We start from the raw sequence: 16794 nt of genomic DNA, 5'->3' as shown, positions 1-16794 counted from the left end.
ATCAAACACTCGACATCTCTTTCTGATCAGCCTCCTCGGACGCTGTCCAAGCTATGCATGACTTACAGACATAGAAAACGATACGAGTGAACGATACTATTCATGTCCCGAAGTCTTCAAGACCTTTTACAAAGGTACACGTTCCTCGGAGTCGGGTCAGCTTACGTCTGGTTGTCAATTCACCCATGATCTTACGGACACATAAAGACCCACCCTACTCAAGTGCCTATTTCATTGGCGAATTGAGGTACGCTGCTGATGGCCTTAGCTCCGTACAGGCTGGATCACCAGGCTGCTGTTCTAGCTGCCGTGGAATGGCCATGCTATGGGCTGGCAAAGAGACGACGGCTCAGGGCATCAAGATACACCCTTCTACTCCCACGAATACGCCCCTGATGATGTATGGAGCCTCGGCTGAATTTCTCCTTGATACGTCACAACGGACGAGCGGCAGACGCGGTCCATAGGTGATGCGCAGCAGTCATGTCCTTAGCTTTCAGACCTCATATAGCTTTGACTCCGCTAATCTTACTGCAGGGCTACGGCGTACCCGTAGAAGGCATCGCAAACATTATAGAGCATCGAGCGAGCCAAGTGCTACTTCAGTGGTGTTCAGCTTCGAAACGCGGTGTGCTTACATGCACTAACACGCACACAACGGGCACTAAGTACCAATTCGGCAAATGCAACGACTTTAAATGCCCTTAACGATGCGGTCGCCTTGGCTCAGCATAGCCACCCAGCCACTGATGGCGGTTATATCCTTCGTTCACCTCACTGCAGCTTCGGTAGGACAACGGTACTTGAGATCTTGAGACGCAGCCGTTTACCAAGGCACATCTCAATTCGATTGAGAAGGGAGACAGAAGGGTGGTCTGTACGCTTTCTGGCTTGACACCCCTTGAAAACAGCTGTGATGAGATCAGCATGCTCTACAGCTCACCTTTCTGACTACGTTCAAGGCTCGGTCTTACGAACTTTGACAAGAAACGTCAGCCACGCCAAGCAAGCTTAAGGCTGTGGTCTACCAGCATCGTTCGGTACATGTCAGGAACCAGCACTCGCATACCGATTATTAGCGGTAACTCATATGAGCTTTCAGCTATGATGACATTCGTGACTGTTGGTGGATGACTCGTGGCGCAATGGTATTCTCGATAACGCAGACCGCCAGCAAACCCGCCCCCAAGTTTCCTTGAACCGCGTTTCAAATCCGCACTGAACGTGTGGCTTGAAGGCGCCCCTCAGCCTACCCGCTATCTACTGAGCTACTTTGAACGATGGTCAAATGATCCCTGCGGGTCTACGTGTTGAAGTCGCGTGGCTATGGCAGACGATGTCTACGACAATATCTTCGCAGCATGCTAACCTTCATGAAGTGTTCAGCACCGATTCTGAATCATCTCACTGCCAACCCAACGCCCTGAACCTCAGCATCTTCTTCCCACTTATCTGTGTACTCATATATGCACAGCGTGGAACATAGCCACTTATCCTTCAGTACCCAGGAAGTTGAGACGCTTCCGCTGCACCAGTCAAGGATCCGCCAATCTAGTCTGCCGAAGTCGGCTCAAAGTGTTGAAGATCTCCATCTTGACAGCTACCCGAAGTGCGGGAGTGCAGAAGTGCATCAAATCACTTCGAGCACTCACTAACTACAGTGATTCGAGACTGACGATTTCATCGTAAGATAGGCATCGTTGACTACTTTCTCCAGGTTTGGGACAGCTCGATCGTATCGCCATACCTCTCAAATACTCATCAACATGGCATCACCCAGCGAACCGTCATCATCGAAGAGAAGACTCGGAAGGAGACGACTGCCACCTCTCGAACCTGGACCTGCCCTTCAATTCGTCGTTGCCAACCACCCGGATCAGTTCAAGGCTGGAAAGACGATGCGTCATGTTCGATCGCATGTCATGTACAAACACCGAATCGAGCGAAAGACAACGTCGAACGACAGGACGAGCACAAGCCTGCACAGGAGTGCATCAGCATGTGCATCGAGCACGCCAAGTCCGGCTATGACCAGCTCGGATGCATCTGCCAGTGATGTCGACTTTCTTGCACCTCTGCTGTCGAGGCCTCGCAGTAGTACTTGGACCGGAGCTCCACCCGAATACACATCTTACGCCCCTTGGCCATCTACACTGCGAACTCTGATTCATCACATCCTTTCTTCGACCCATGGAGCGTATGCTAGAAGCGCCCCCCCGGTCTTTGAAGATGCCCCGGCATTCCCCTTTCCAGGCTTGTATGGCACACACAGTGATCCTCTTGATGATCTGAAACAACAGTACATCGACAGCTCTGCCTTATTCTGTCAAGGTATGTCTCTGAGCTTACTGCAATGTATGCTGCTGACCTCCAGATAGACAAACCATGGATGCAAACCATCTGCGCCGACCACATGTCGTTTCTGAGCCATGTCAGCGTGTCATCGGTCTATCGGGATTTAGCGGACGGCCTCTGGCAAGACAGCAGTACAACCGTGCGGGCCAAAACTCAAGTCCTTAGCATGATCGCAGGCCGACTTGAGACGAACGATGCTACTATCCTGAGCATTCTGCACTTGCTGCTAAGTGAGACTGGAGGTGACGAGTCTGCGTTTCAAGTACATTATCAAGGACTACAAGGCCTCATACATAGGAGAGGCGGTATGGGCCAGCTGCCGCACCAAGTGGCAACCTACGTGACTCTGTAAGTATTCTTAAAGCATACACCAACTCGTTTAGCGCTTCACAGCACATTAGTCCTCCTCCCACGCTATCTCTTGCAACCACCCGAAAAGATGCTCGTGGACGGGTCATGTTTGTACCGATTCCAGTGCATAGCTGATATACCTAGGCTTCTGACGACCCTGGCTATGCTCAAGGGACTTCGCGAATTAGCCACATCGCCTGCACCCAGTCCTGTGTCGCAAAACACCCGAGAGCCCTATCCTTACATCTCACCATTGTATGCACCCCATGGAAACTTCATTCGGTTCCGCAGTAGCTGCTCTGTACGGACGCTGGACATCATCAACGACATGTACACACTCACTGGTGATTTCGTACATGGAAGAGACAGCAACAGTGCTTTCATTCCGACTCGTTATCATCGCCAAATATACGAACGTCTCCTTCCCTATCCATCAATGCAGGACTCTCCGACACCAGATTGGCTGCACGAAAGTGTCCGCCTAGCAGCACTAGTATACACCCACGCTATCCTCCACCAAACCACATTCACCAACTCTGCAAACACGATATACCAAGACCCCACCATGGAGAATACTACTCTTATCTTTCCTCTACTCGAAGCTGTAGAGCACACAGATACTACCAACTCCTGGGGTGACATGCGTGGAGTCTTTCTCTGGGTGTGTCTGATCGGTGGAGCAGCATCTTGGGCGTCAGGCGAGCAAAGAAAAATACAGCATGTCTCGCAACCGATGGCTTGGGCAAGAAAATGCTTCTCACTGTCGGCAATTAAAGCGGTGGTCTCGGTCGGTCTTGAGTATGCGGATGGGATGATGGAGACCTCGAGGACGGGGCTGCGAGTGAGATATCTGCTAGAAGGAGCTGGTGCATGATCAGTAGATCCTGAATGCAGGCCAGCCTTTGTGCATGCTACGTTGTGTTATAAGCAGATTACCTGCTCTGTAAGGGCTGCTGGACAGCCATGCAATAGTAACACTTCACTCCACGTCTCGCGATGCGAAATTTAAAGCACATCATATTCATCAAACTACTCGAATTGACGCACAGCCACGGCGAAGGGCAAACGCATACTAAGCTAAGTGGTATTACAGTATCTAAGTAGACTTTCTACAGGCTTTCAGTTTGTACAGCTGAACAACCACTTTATAACGCTATCGTAATGTTGAGATCCAGTGCAGTATGTTTTGAGATTTTGGCTTCAAAGACAGGCCGCGTTCGAATAGATTTGGTGTTCATAAGCACAGGCGGATCCTAGACCATCGAGTAAGCAGACTAGACAACCAGAGTACCGTAGACACAGCTGTTCTAGCGGTATTTATTTCTACTCCGCAAACAGCGCGCCGTCGTGCTCTTAGCACACCAAAAGCAAGCCACGATGCCAGGTTCGCACCCCCCCCCCCCCTTCTGCACGCCATGAACTCATTCTGTAGGCCGCGGTCAACCAACGATGAAACTCACGCATCACAAAGACGTTTTCATCGCCCTCTTCCGCAAGGAGGCTACGTACGACAATCTCAAGACGTGGCTCCGCATTCGCGGCGTGGACGTCAGTGTCTCCACCATGAAGAGGCGGGTTGAGGAATAGGGTGTTGCTCAACATCGCGCACTGATCGCCTGTGGGGAAGAGGCAGGGCGTCTCCGTGCATCGCGACTCAGGACGAGAATGGCAAAGGACGAGCTTGTCCAAAGTGATCACCGCCTATCAAATCTTCAAATGACACCATGAGCCCTCTTGCAGGAGTGTTCCCAGGCAAAGTATCTGCAGGGGTGGGCGCCGCGCGCCAGCCTGGGCCCATCAAAGAAATTAGAGCCGCACAAGGAGGCCCTGATCGAGCTGTTCCGGAAGCGATTCACGTACCACGACCTCAACACGTGGCTCGGTATGGAAGGTGTGAATGCCCATGTGAACACTATCCAGAAAAGCTTCAAGGTCTGGGATGTTGGCCGACCTGCGAAAGACCTTGCGCCGCACAAGGAGGGTCTGATACAGCGTTTCCAAAGGGGGCCATACGTATGAGAAGCTCAGGGGGTGGCTCAATGTACAGGGCGTTGGGATTAGCGTAATAACTATTAAGAGACGGTTCCAGGTTTGGGGTGTCAAGAAGATGGTTAGGAAGAGGACGTGAATCAGGTAGATGACCAAAAGGGCAGTCTCAACAACCAGATAATGCTTCCCCTAGGGATGATCAAGAAGCACTGGTCGGCCTAACGATCGCTGAGTGGCTGAGAAATCGAGGGTATGTGTGTAATTACCAGCTATCGTGAATCGTAAATATGCAAGCAAGCGCGGCGTACCGTCAGCTATCTGTGGAAAAGAAACCGCCAAACGCCATCCGTGGTACCGAACAGATCCAAACCATGAATGTGCGTACATTGTGGAAGCTGTCAATCTCGTGAACGCCTGAGGGTTTCCCGAAGATGGTATAGAGTCCATGTTCCTCCCGTAGTATCCATAAACGCCAATACCCTGGGGAAAATGTGTGACATGGTGTCGAGTGTAGTAAATGGTTTGCCTACCTAGGCCACCGTGAAGAAAGACTCTGGCAGTGCTGTGAGAGCGGCGATAGACACAGTTGCGCCCAAGGCGGTGTAGGCGGTGGCTGACGCCATCAAACCAGCTGCACGAAGTGCCCTCCTCCATATAGGCCTTGGCTGTGCGATGGGTCGCTGAGGCTGAGGCACAACCTGCTCGACAGTAGGAAGCACACCGTCTTTAGAAGTGACGACCTTGAGAATGGACTGAGCCATCGCAAGTCCTTCCGTCTCAAGCTCCGACACCTTCTGCTCGATGGCCTCTTCAGCCTCCTCATTGAACGCGTCGTCCGCGCTGCGTTTACGGCTGTTAATCGAAGTGGGCGTTGGCGGTTGTTTGTCAACGATCTCAATGATGGAAACACCGGTCCTGCACGAGGAAGGTGGGGATGATGAGCTGACAACATTGGCAGCCACTGTGGGTGGCGGAGTCTGGATGCGGTCTGCAGCTGGTAGGGAGGCGGGGAAGCGCTCCACAGGTGGCACAAGCATGTTGTGAGCGAGGCGAATGTAGTCACTCGAGCCAGCGGACGAGTATGAGGGCGTGGTCGAGGACGCTTCCGCGAACCAATTCTGCTCCTCCTGCAATGCCTCGTCCCAAATCCGTTGGCGCTTCTGCGAAGGCCGTGGGGGAAGAGGGGGAGCAAATGTTTGGGGGAGTGGAGGCTCGAATGCGCTCGTGAACGAGGTGCCTCCGAACCTCTGATCCAACGTCGGGAGTGGTGGTGGGGGTGGGAGGTCTGAGATGGCAGGATATCCGAACTCGAGAAAGAAGGGGTCCACTGGTGCTCGCTCGACCTGTGGCTGCTCAAGAGAGAGAGACAGAGTCACCGAGGACGGACCTTGCTCGGCCGGTGTTGCCTGCACTTGCTCGGCCGGTGTTGCCTGCACTTGCTCGGCCGCAGTAATCTCCTCCAGCTTCGCGGCTTCCTCGATGTGCTGGGCTCCATGAACACATGGCGACTCTGGACTGTAACCAGGAGCACTGCCCGTGCTTGCAGCATCGCTCTCGACGTCGCTCTCGGCAATGTCGTCAGCAACACTATCAGCGGCATCCTCCTCTTCAGACGAGTTATCGACCTCGACGACTTCCTCTCCCTCCTCCAGCTGTGCCACAGTCACATCGCCATTGTCCTCAGAGTGTTCTGCATGCTTTGCGTGCTCTTCGTGCGCCTCGTACTCCGGCTCAGCATCAGAGTCGTCGAGAACGAGCGGATCGAGCAGACTTCCACAACCTGACTGGACGAAGTCGAGTTCCTCTTCCTCGGACTCTGCCTCTGGAACGGTGAAGCCGCGTGAGAAGGGCTCAGGGTGGGAGAGCTCGGCATTGTACGTGTACCTGTAAGCAACGAAGTAGCCCGCAGGAGAGTCAGCAGGGCCTGTGTCTGTGTGCAGTGAGGGAGCGACTTACTCTCGTTGCGGTTCACGTTAACACCGAACTGCAGCTTATCGCCGTTGCACAGTTGCTTCGGAGTGTGAGGGACGAGCGGAGTACCATTCACATAGGTGCCGTGCATGGACGCCGTGTCGGTGATGTAGACCTGCGGGGCTCCTGTGGCTGCGTTGGCGGTCAAGATGGCGTGCTCGCGGGAGACCACTGGGCTGTCAATGTAGACATTATGCTTTGCTGGGAGCAGATAGCCCTTGGACGTGTTCTTGGAAGCTCGGCCGATGGCGAACTTGGAGCCCAGCGCCAGGTCGAACTCGCGAGTTTCGTGCACGTCGAAGCCCTCTTCCTGCTTGAAGACTATGCGGAAGGCTACGGGATCAGCCTGCGAATGAAACAAACTTGAAATCTCGCAGTGCTTACTGCCAACCATGGTGGTGGTGTTGCTGAGGGAAGCTGTAGCAGGGCTTGCAGAGGTGAGACCAGGAGATTTGTTTGTGGTTGAGTTGTTGTTCGAAGAGAGGTACAGCAACGGGTAGGAGTACCGGTGCCTGGGCGGGGCCAAGCTCTCAAGTGGGGGCCTAGTGCAGCTTGGTGTTTGAACCGTGGTTCAGTAGGGAAGTGTTGATGTAGTGACAAAAAGGAGGTTGGTGGTTCAGGGAGCGCAAAGGGAGCACCCAGGCTGAAGGCGGAGGCGAGACAGCTAAGCCTGTTCCCTAAGGGCGGGGCAATGAGGGTGAAGTCGCGACCTCCCCCAGGTTACTATCACTATCAGGTGCACGCCAACGACAGCCTAGCGGTCGCCTTGCAGTAGCGCTGCCGCGGTATGTGCCCCACTCTAGAAAATCGTCTTCGCGACTGAAGGAACATGGTCTTCACCGTGTTGCGCCTCTTCACATGACTCACGACGCCACGACGATGCACGATATCCACAAAGGCCGTCGGTAGCAGAGAACAACAGAAAACAGCAGAAAACAGCAGAAAACAGCAGAAAACAGCAGAAAACAGCATAACTACATAGCGACATCGTTGACAGCCCGCCGCCATGGCCGAGGCCCCGCACAACTATGCTGTCAAGCAGCAAGTGGTGGACAAGATCCCCGCGCGCATCAAGCACATCCAGTTCGGCATATAGTAGGGCTCACCACACTTGCGCAGGCCAGAAGATGCATAGTAACAGCAGCTTGCAGCTCCAACCAGGACATCGTGAACCAGGCCGTCCTCGAAGTCTCCGACCGCAATGTTTACGATCTCGCGCCCGCCGCCGACAACACGCGCACCCTCACGGCCAACGGGCCTATGGACATCCACATGGGCATTTCCAGCAAGTCGGGGAAATGCGGAACTTGCGGAGAGGGCCTCGACAAGTGCAACGGGCACTTTGGTCACATCAAGCTTGCGCTGCCCGCTTTCCACGTCGGCTACTTGAAGCACATCATCGAGGTGCTGAACTGTATTTGCAAGGACTGTTCGCGCGTACTGTTGGATGAGGTGGAGCGACGCAGATATCTGCGCAGCATGCGCCGTCCGGACATGGACACGTTGAGGCGAAGCGCAGTCTCGAAAAGGATTCTGGACGACTGCCGCAAGAAGAAGACTTGTCCTTACTGCAATGCGCTCCAGGGCACTGTGAGGAAAGTTCCGGGTCACCCGCTCAAGATCATTCACAACCGCTACGATGCGTTCAACCGATCCACCGCGAAGACGAAGAAGGCCCCAGCCGGCAAGATCGAGTTCGACCAGTCTTTCGATACAGCGAAGGCGGCAAACCCCGAACTCGATAAGCACCTGAAGAAGGCCGCCGACGACATGCATCCTCTGCGAGCGCTCAATTTGTTCAAGAAGATCTCCCCAGAGGACTGCGAGCTCCTAGCCATGATACCGGAGGATGCGCGGCCAGAAATGCTGATTTGGGAGTACATGCCCGTGCCACCCGTGGCGCTGCGACCCTCAGTCATGCAGGAAGGCGGAGCCACAGAAGACGATGTGACGAATAAGATTGGAGACATCTGCCAGATCAGCAGTATCATCAGGGCTGGGCTGGCGCGAGGCTTTCCACTGCAGATTCTTATGGAGCAGTGGGATTTCTTGCAGCTGCAGATCGCTATGTACATCAACAGCGACGCGCCTGGTCTGAAACAGCAAGGTCTGCAGAAGACGATGCGCGGTTTCTCGCAGAGACTGAAGGGAAAGGGAGGGCGATTCCGTCAGAACTTGTCAGGAAAGCGTGTCGATTTCTCAGGCCGTACTGTCATCGGTCCAGATCCCAATCTGAGCATCGAGGAAGTTGCTGTACCAGAACGTGTCGCCAAGAATTTGACCTACCCTGAGAAGGTGACAAGGTACAACATCGAAAAGCTGAGGAAGCTCGTGCTCAACGGCGCCAACAAATACCCTGGCGCCAACTTCATATTGAAAGACGATGCCGAACGGACGCCTACCAGGGAGCGCACGAAGATCTCGTTAGCCGCACTGACAAAGCACGATCGGAAGGGTGAACGCCTAAAGTTTCCCGCAGAGAAGCTCAAGATAGGCGACATTGTCGAGCGACACATCGAGGACGGCGACATCGTTCTTTTTAACCGACAGCCGTCTCTCCACAAACTCAGTATCCTTAGCCACAGGGCGAAGGTGCGACCGTGGAGAACGTTCCGTTTGAACGAGTGCGTCTGCAACCCTTACAATGCCGATTTCGATGGTGATGAGATGAACTTGCACGTTCCTCAGACGGAAGAAGCACGCACAGAAGCCACCGAGCTGATGGGCGTGAAGTACAACATTGCCACTCCCAAGAACGGAACACCCATCATCGCGGCCATTCAAGATTTCATCACAGCTGCCTTCTTGCTCAGCAACAAGAGTAACTTCTACGACCGACGGACGTTCTGCCAGATTGTCAACTACATGTTCAACGGTGACGGAGCGTACGACCCGGACACAGGCAAGACCTTGCCCATCGAGATCCCGCCACCCGTAATCTGGAAGCCGCAAGCACTCTGGACTGGAAAGCAGGTGTTCAACCTCCTCATGAGACCCAACAAGGCGTCGAGAGTACTTGTCAATCTAGAAGCTGCAAACAAGATGTTCAAGCCAAAGGCTGGCGTGCCTCACGACCTCAGCGACAACGATTCGTACCTGGTCATTCGCAACTCAGAGGTGATGTGTGGGTGCATGGACAAGGCAACTGTTGGTGATGGTAAGAAAGACTCCGTCTTCTACGTCATGATGCGTGATTTCGGTCCGCAGCATGCTGTGCAGGGCATGAACCGACTATCCAAACTGTCTGCACGTTGGCTTACCAACAACGGCTTCTCTCTTGGTATCAGCGACGTCACTCCGGGTGACAAGCTCATGCAGAAGAAGCAGGCATTGGTCGTAGAAGCGTACAAGCAGTGCGACAAGATCATCAGTGACTTCCAGGAAGGCAAGCTGCAGCGTGATCCCGGTTGCGACGAAGAAAAGACGATGGAGAACAGGATTGGTGGAATCTTGTCGAGCGTTCGACAAGCTGCTGGTGACATCTGTTTCGAAGAGTTGAGCAGATGGAACTCGCCCTTGCTCATGGCCAAGTGTGGTTCGAAGGGTTCCAACCTCAACGTCTCTCAAATGGTTGCTTCTGTCGGGCAACAGATGATTGGTGGTGCGCGTGTTGCAGACGGCTTCCACCATCGAACATTACCTCACTTCCCTAAGGCAGCACGACAGCCAGCGGCTAAGGGTTTCGTCAGTAACAGTTTCTTTTCGGGTCTCACACCGTCCGAGTTCATCTTCCACGCAATGAGTGGTCGTGAAGGCCTGGTCGATACCGCTGTCAAGACAGCAGAAACCGGATACATGAGTAGACGGTTGATGAAGTCGCTGGAAGATCTCTCTGCCTCATACGACGACACAGTCCGGAACTCATCAGGAACCGTCGTGCAATTCCAGTATGGAGACGATAACCTGGATCCCGTCGACATGGAGGGTAAGGCGAAGCCTGTCCATTTTGACCGCACGTTCTCTCACGCCGTAACATCGACCTGGAACAACGATGAGCCTACCCTCGTACCAAAGGAGATCCGTGAGCACGTCCATGCTAGGATGAACACAGAGCGCAACAAATACCCGCGATACAAGCTCGATGGTGTGACAAGGCTAGCTTTTGACGACAACAGCGACTCGGGTATCGATCAGAAGGAGTCTATGCGTGACTTCCTTGATACCGTGGAGGACTACGTGGGCAAGAAGGCTGCCAAGCTCGAAACCACACTCCTGTACCTGGGTGTTGCGGAACCCTCCCAAAGTCTCAAGAAGCTCCCCGACGAGATTGCAGAAAAGTACAGCCTTGCGGATGGCATCGCTAAGATCTCTCAGACCGCTCTTGACACATTCATTGACCTCTGTCTCACCAAGTACCACCGCTCACGAGTCCAGCCAGGCCACGCTGTGGGTGCTATCGGTGCGCAGTCAATTGGTGAGCCTGGTACGCAGATGACATTGAAGACCTTCCATTTTGCTGGTGTCGCTGGTATGTCCATCACTCAAGGTGTCCCTCGTATCAAGGAAATCATCAACGCCTCCTCCACCATCTCCACGCCTGTCATCACCTGCGAACTGTCCAACAAGATCTCTGAATCCGCTGCACGTATCGTCAAGGCACGTGTGGAGAAGACCTTCTTGCGCGACATCATCTCCTACGTCGAAGACGTCTGGCACCCTAGTGGCGCCTACATCGCCATGCGCATCGACTGGGACACCGTCAATGCACTCTTCGTCGACATCCAACCCCACGACATCATCCACGCAATCAACAGGCACAAGCCCCTCAAATGGGGCAAATCCGGCACCAACGTCCGCATCTCCTCCTCACTTATCCGCGTCGAAGTCGTCGACCCCAACGCCGCCAAAAAGCGCCCTACCAAGACCGCACGCAACCAGAAGGAATTTTTTGAGCGCGTCCAGCAAGTCAAGGCCCTCATCCCCGACGTCGTCATCAAAGGCTACGCCGACTGTCAACGCGCCATCATCAAGAAGGACACCTCACCCAACAAGAACGGCGACTACGAATGTCAGTTGCTCGTCGAAGGCTACGGGTTCAAAGATTGCATGACGACCCCCGGTATCGAGCCATACACCACCAAATCCAACCATGTCATGGAAGTCCGCGACGTGCTCGGCATCGAAGCTGCGCGCTCCACCATCGTGCGCGAAATCAGCTCCGTCATGGGTAACATGGACATCGATCCGCGTCACATGCAGCTCCTTGCTGATGTTATGACGTTCAAGGGTGATGTGTATGGTATTACGAGATTTGGCCTGCAGAAGACGAGGGATAGTGTGTTGCAGCTTGCTAGTTTTGAGAAGACGCCTGATCATCTCTTTGAGGCGGCCGCGAGGGGGAAGATTGATAGTATTGATGGTGTGTCTGAGTGTATTATTATGGGGCAGAGTGTCAAGCTTGGTACGGGCGCTATGCAAGTGGTAAGGCCGCTTGGGTTGACGACGGATGAGGTGAAGGTTAAGAGGACGATGTTTGAGGAGGGATGGGACGCGTTATAGGATGGTGGATCGTGAAGGGAGGGAAGTGCATACTGCATAGGCAGGGCGTTTGGGAGCTTTCAGTTCTTTACGATTTTCACGCATAGCGGTGGTCGTTTGCAATAGATACACATACCAATTCAAACAAGTTTGCATCAGGCGGTCGGGTGTTCTTCCTTCCTTACACGCGTGACGCCAAGTTTTGCCTTCACTTCACCTACCTGACCACCTCCGCGGTCGACCTTGCACCGCTTCGCACCACGCTTTTCCTTTTGGCAGCCCTGCCGACTCGACTCCACCTTCACCGCGCACCCACGCAAACTGCTACTCCTTGCCTATAACGCTACAAGATGATGCATTCGAGGAGCGAGACCATGGCTATGCAGACTCCATCTGTTACGAAAGCCGCGACGCTTACACTGCTATCTCTGCCCGGGTGTTGGGTTCATTAATCATCTGATCAAAAGAGTGAAGCTAGTTGGCGCATAGAGATACGGAACAGGATCTACGACTTCGCCGCAGAAGACAGACTAGACTTGCTCAAGGAGCGTTGCGACCCCTACCCGGAATCCAACGAACATATATCGAATGCAGATCGATGGCACCGTCAGTTTATGGGTCTCACGCAATTGCGTCGTACGATCCGCGCCGAGTTCCTCCCTCTCTACAGCTCCCGCACCGTATTCGCTGTCGCGATGGAGCACCTTGTTCGATACGTCGACATCTTTGTCAAAATATCCGGCGTGGCAGAAGAAGCTGTGATTGGCAACATAATCGTCTGCGGGTCCGAGCCTTCGGCGGAGGCCCGCGTTGACATTAGAGCTCTAATGAGCCTGAGCAACCAGGCAAACCTCCTGAAGATCACTTGGTATAGTGACACTCGCTATTGTCGCGTTGACTTGACCCAATCAATCAACGCTTTTCTGCACCTCGATGACCATCCAGTGCTTCGCGGTTACGTCGATCGAGCTTTCGCGACTATCGAATTGCGCTATTACGGAGATCTGGGCGTTTGATTCAGCGTCAAGCGGGAATATTGGGAGGACTGGATGGAGTTCTGGGCCAACGACTGTGATGAAGATTATGATGGACAGCAACCTCTTCCAGACTTAGTGACGGCTTGGGCAACGGCGGTACGTTTGCCGATGGCAGAAGTAGAGGCTGTGAGCTACCTCAACTTTAAACCAGCAGAGTAGCAGGCAGATTCTCTGGCGCCACTGCCCATGAACTTTCGTTGCGATCTTCTAAAGCTTATGAGGTGACTATATTCCAACCATTAATGTTTAACAAACGGCATTGGGAGGATTGAGATGCTCAAATTGGGCATAAAGCTGCATCTACTTTCTTAGTCTCGGTTTTTCGGTAACGCTTTCGCTACTTACGATTAGTTCACCTCTCCTTTAATCTCTTTCTACCACAATATCATGACATCAATAATACTTACCTTGCATCGTGTTGCCATGCCGGTGCGGCAGAGGATCCCTATTGTAACTGCACCCAGCACGCAAATTTCTCGACGTTCGCTTTTTGACTTGACGGGAGGTTAGTTCACCCTTGACAAGAAGCACAACAGATACTCACTACCTCCAGAGATACGCAACAAAATATACTCCTTCGCGATTGAAGAAAGCAGCTACTACGCTGCCATTGCCCTGCGTCGACACTATTTCCAGCGCCGAACCCAGTGGAGAGAGAAACATCGATGCCGTCAATTTTTTGGCCTCACGCGGATATGCAGCACCATACTCACTGTATACCTCCCACTCTACAAGAACTCTGCGTCTCTCTGCAAGACGCACTCAATTTTGTCTACAACCTCCTCAGATCGCCTTTCACCCCAGAGAAAGATATCGCCGGAAACGTAATCATTTCGCGGCCCCGCAGCGATACAAAAATGCCGGCCTTTCTGACCCTCAAGTCCTAAAGGTTATATACACCGCAACAAATCATCATGCCCAATGCCTCGCGGATGACCATCGACATCAAGCCGCTGTTGCTTTGGCTTCTCTCAGAAGTGTACGACCACAGTCTGCTTTCACATCCGCAAGGAGTACTGGAAGCGATGGATGGAAGATCGGGATAATGAGGATGATTGTCGACAATGGTATGCGCCTGCTACGAGTGGGAGTTAAAGTCGTGGATACTGAAGTCTGGGTTGTTTCTTCAGGGCTGCTGGGGCGTGGGCGAAGATATCAGATTCAAATTTGCATGGTAGCTAGCATGAGACCCATGAGTCTAAGAGAGCTAGACCAGGAATTTCATACGAGCTTAAGAGGCTAAGCAGAGCGAGGATGGAAAGCTGATCTTTGATGAGAAAGTTGACCCGGAAGGGGTGCATACTTGGACGATCCGACAGACAGAAAAGGCAGACACCTTATAACAAGCTGAAATACCTTAATCGATTTCGTCACTCAATAGAATATGACTTGTCTCAACATTCTTGACATCCTCCTGCGAGCCATCCGGTCGGTTCTCGGAGAACTGTTGTATGTATTAGATCCGAGATGTAACCGACACTAGTGTCACGTCGCCGATGCAATTCTTCGCCAGCGACACTCCTACATTGTTTCAGGAGCATCTCCGACTTCAATCAGCCAATACCTATCTGTTCACAGATCTGTGCGGTTATGGACAATCACTGTATGGGTTTAAATGCGCAGAGTGATGACGTGGAGTGCCCATTGCTCAAACTACCTGGGGGTAGGTGGAGTGTCTGCCAGACTATGTTCATACTGACACAATCGCAAGAACTGCGAAATCGAATCTACGCCTACACTGTAGAGGAGAGCACTATCCCGCTCACGTATGACATGGAGTGGCAGCCTGCATGGACGCGCACCTGCATAAGGCGACGACAATTCTTAGGTCTAACGCAAGTCTGCCGTCAGATACGATTTGAATTCCTCCCACTTTATAAGACCCACACAAAAGTTGCACCGAACACCTGGGATATATACAAATACATCGACACGTGGGTAGCGCCTGGCACCAGCGACGAGAACGTCTTAGGGCACGTAATCCTCGACTTCATGGATGATGATCGAGGGGAATTAGGAATCCTCGACATCAAGCCTTTGTTGCAGCTTGCAAGAAGAGCCGAGGGTTTTCACGTGGAAATCGTCGATGTCACTGAACCGAACGACTGCAACTCCCCTACTATGCGTAGCATAGAAGAGACACTGGCTGACCTGTACGACATTCAGGACATGGACATGTTCTATGAATATATGGACGAAGCAATGACTGCACTGGTAGTACGTGCCAGTGAAGAGAGTGGTGTCGAAATCATCTTCGAGCTGAGCCCCCAGTATTGGGAGGATTGGATGGGCGAGTGGAGCAAGCCGGACCATGATCCTAACTACAGGATCCCTCTCGAGCTAGAGGATACTGTCGTGGAGTGGGGGCGGCAGTGTGGGATGGAGCTTGATCGAGCTACGGGGAGCCATCTGACTGTCAACTACCGACCTGGGGAAGTGGACTCGGATGAATCATGTTAGCTTATGAATCCTCAACAGTACCAGATACCAGATACGACGGTTTGGCTCACTGAACTAGAACCGTCGGTCAGCTTGAGACCTAACTACATCGCTCCTTCCCAGAAGTATTAAAGCGTATACATCTGGACTAGCTTTTGCCCAACCTCCGAGGAAACGATGACCATCGACTTCCTCTGGGCTTCCTTACGCTTGCACAAAATCCCACTGAACAAATGACAAATCGTGGACTATACAACAAATTCCTATCATGAATAGAACAGGAAACGAAACAGCGTCAGCGTTCATGCCACTCAATGAGTTTTGGTCGGCTGTGTGTGCAGTTGGGAGATATCGATTGTCAGCCATTTCAGGTTAAGCTTGGATCGCTGCAGAAGCGAGGACCTTGGCGAGAAGGGTGGGTTTGAATGACAGGTAGTGGTGAACCATTGAGGATTGCGAGATGGTGCTTGTGTGGTCTGCATTTGAAAGGATGCACTCGGCAGTCTAGTGTTTCATTGAGCCAAGTGCCACCCTGTTATTCTCGATTGCAGAAAAGACGAGTCACCCCTCATGGGCACTGAGAATCCTCAAACCGTAGGAAGACCTTCGGAGTGGCTAGAATAGACTGGTTGACGTAACCCGCCTGTCAACCAGATACAAGTCACCAATAGGGTGTTAAGTGTCAATGGGTGTCAATCGTGTCGTATTGCAAGTGAGCGGAAGCTCAATGTTACAGGCGCTAGTACTATCATATGATGGCTATCGGTGAAGATCCTTCACCTCTGACATCAAGAATTCTGGGAAAGTGTTCTTGACTCAAAGTCAGAGTGGTTCGACAATTTTGTAATCCACCGATACTCAACCTTCTTGGACCACCTGAGTATGACCTCTCTTGGGTCTTCTGTCTTCCTCTCACCAACAAGCACCAGATCAACTTCACCACCACGATTACCTCCATATTCGGCGCACAACGCTTTGCAATAATTCCACGCTTGACAAAGATGCCTACGAGACTGCTTGCAAGTCAGGAGAGCGCTCTTATCTGCTTGCCTGGAGGTGAATTATGATGCATCTTCACCTTGACCAGCAGCTGACACTAACGCAGGAATTGCAACCGAGCAGCATTCTATTCACATGTATCACGTCAGTGGTTGTACGGAAAGGTCCAAAGCAT

At 52.6% G+C, this 16794-nt stretch overlaps 6 protein-coding genes across 6 annotated transcripts; 4 read left to right on the top strand and 2 right to left on the bottom strand.

Moving 5' to 3' along the window:
* The first annotated feature begins 381 nt into the window (after window positions 1-381).
* On the top strand, window positions 382-1181 carry BU25DRAFT_414064 (uncharacterized protein). The gene has a single exon (XM_033707191.1). It carries the CDS (start codon window positions 484-486, stop codon window positions 706-708), a length of 225 nt encoding a protein of 74 aa, XP_033558098.1. The 5' UTR covers window positions 382-483; the 3' UTR covers window positions 709-1181.
* Window positions 1182-1362: 181 nt separating this feature from the next.
* On the top strand, window positions 1363-3689 carry BU25DRAFT_400081 (uncharacterized protein). Its single transcript, XM_033704953.1, has 3 exons — window positions 1363-2331; window positions 2379-2703; window positions 2851-3689. Exons 1-3 carry the CDS (start codon window positions 1767-1769, stop codon window positions 3578-3580), a joined length of 1620 nt encoding a protein of 539 aa, XP_033558097.1. The 5' UTR covers window positions 1363-1766; the 3' UTR covers window positions 3581-3689.
* Window positions 3690-5225: 1536 nt separating this feature from the next.
* On the bottom strand, window positions 5226-7060 carry BU25DRAFT_461688 (uncharacterized protein; the record flags this gene model as incomplete). The annotated part of the gene is made up of 2 exons (XM_033710463.1): window positions 5226-6619; window positions 6652-7060. The coding sequence occupies 2 exons, from the start codon at window positions 7058-7060 to the stop codon at window positions 5226-5228; spliced, it is 1803 nt and encodes a 600-aa protein (XP_033558096.1).
* A 544-nt stretch (window positions 7061-7604) lies between these two features.
* BU25DRAFT_375199 (beta and beta-prime subunits of DNA dependent RNA-polymerase) lies at window positions 7605-12246 on the top strand. Its single transcript, XM_033704087.1, has 2 exons — window positions 7605-7761; window positions 7818-12246. The coding sequence occupies exons 1-2, from the start codon at window positions 7673-7675 to the stop codon at window positions 12163-12165; spliced, it is 4437 nt and encodes a 1478-aa protein (XP_033558095.1). The 5' UTR covers window positions 7605-7672; the 3' UTR covers window positions 12166-12246.
* A 372-nt stretch (window positions 12247-12618) lies between these two features.
* Window positions 12619-13595, bottom strand: BU25DRAFT_451096 (uncharacterized protein; the record flags this gene model as incomplete). The annotated part of the gene is made up of 3 exons (XM_033709732.1): window positions 12619-12968; window positions 13074-13213; window positions 13589-13595. 3 exons carry the CDS (start codon window positions 13593-13595, stop codon window positions 12675-12677), a joined length of 441 nt encoding a protein of 146 aa, XP_033558094.1. The 3' UTR covers window positions 12619-12674.
* Window positions 13596-14733: 1138 nt separating this feature from the next.
* BU25DRAFT_451095 (uncharacterized protein) lies at window positions 14734-15641 on the top strand (the record flags this gene model as incomplete). Its single annotated transcript, XM_033709731.1, has 2 exons — window positions 14734-14844; window positions 14893-15641. Exons 1-2 carry the CDS (start codon window positions 14772-14774, stop codon window positions 15639-15641), a joined length of 822 nt encoding a protein of 273 aa, XP_033558093.1. The 5' UTR covers window positions 14734-14771.
* Between the last annotated feature and the right edge of the window lie 1153 nt (window positions 15642-16794).

The sequence above is a fragment of the Macroventuria anomochaeta genome (assembly GCF_010093625.1).
Source record: "Macroventuria anomochaeta strain CBS 525.71 unplaced genomic scaffold BU25scaffold_34, whole genome shotgun sequence".
Taxonomy (NCBI): Eukaryota; Fungi; Ascomycota; class Dothideomycetes; order Pleosporales; family Didymellaceae; genus Macroventuria; species Macroventuria anomochaeta.
Note: the sequence above shows the minus strand (reverse complement) of the source record. Positions and strands in the feature narration are given on the sequence as shown.

Coding starts and splice junctions, on each gene's coding strand:
- BU25DRAFT_414064 (XM_033707191.1), top strand. CDS start 484: ATGTCCTTAGCTTTCAGACCTCATATAGCTTTGACTCCGCTAATCTTA.
- BU25DRAFT_400081 (XM_033704953.1), top strand. CDS start 1,767: ATGGCATCACCCAGCGAACCGTCATCATCGAAGAGAAGACTCGGAAGG. Junction 2,332..2,378: donor CTCTGCCTTATTCTGTCAAG/GTATGTCTCTGA, acceptor ACCTCCAGATAG/ACAAACCATGGATGCAAACC. Junction 2,704..2,850: donor GTGGCAACCTACGTGACTCT/GTAAGTATTCTT, acceptor TGATATACCTAG/GCTTCTGACGACCCTGGCTA.
- BU25DRAFT_375199 (XM_033704087.1), top strand. CDS start 7,673: ATGGCCGAGGCCCCGCACAACTATGCTGTCAAGCAGCAAGTGGTGGAC. Junction 7,762..7,817: donor CACATCCAGTTCGGCATATA/GTAGGGCTCACC, acceptor AGCAGCTTGCAG/CTCCAACCAGGACATCGTGA.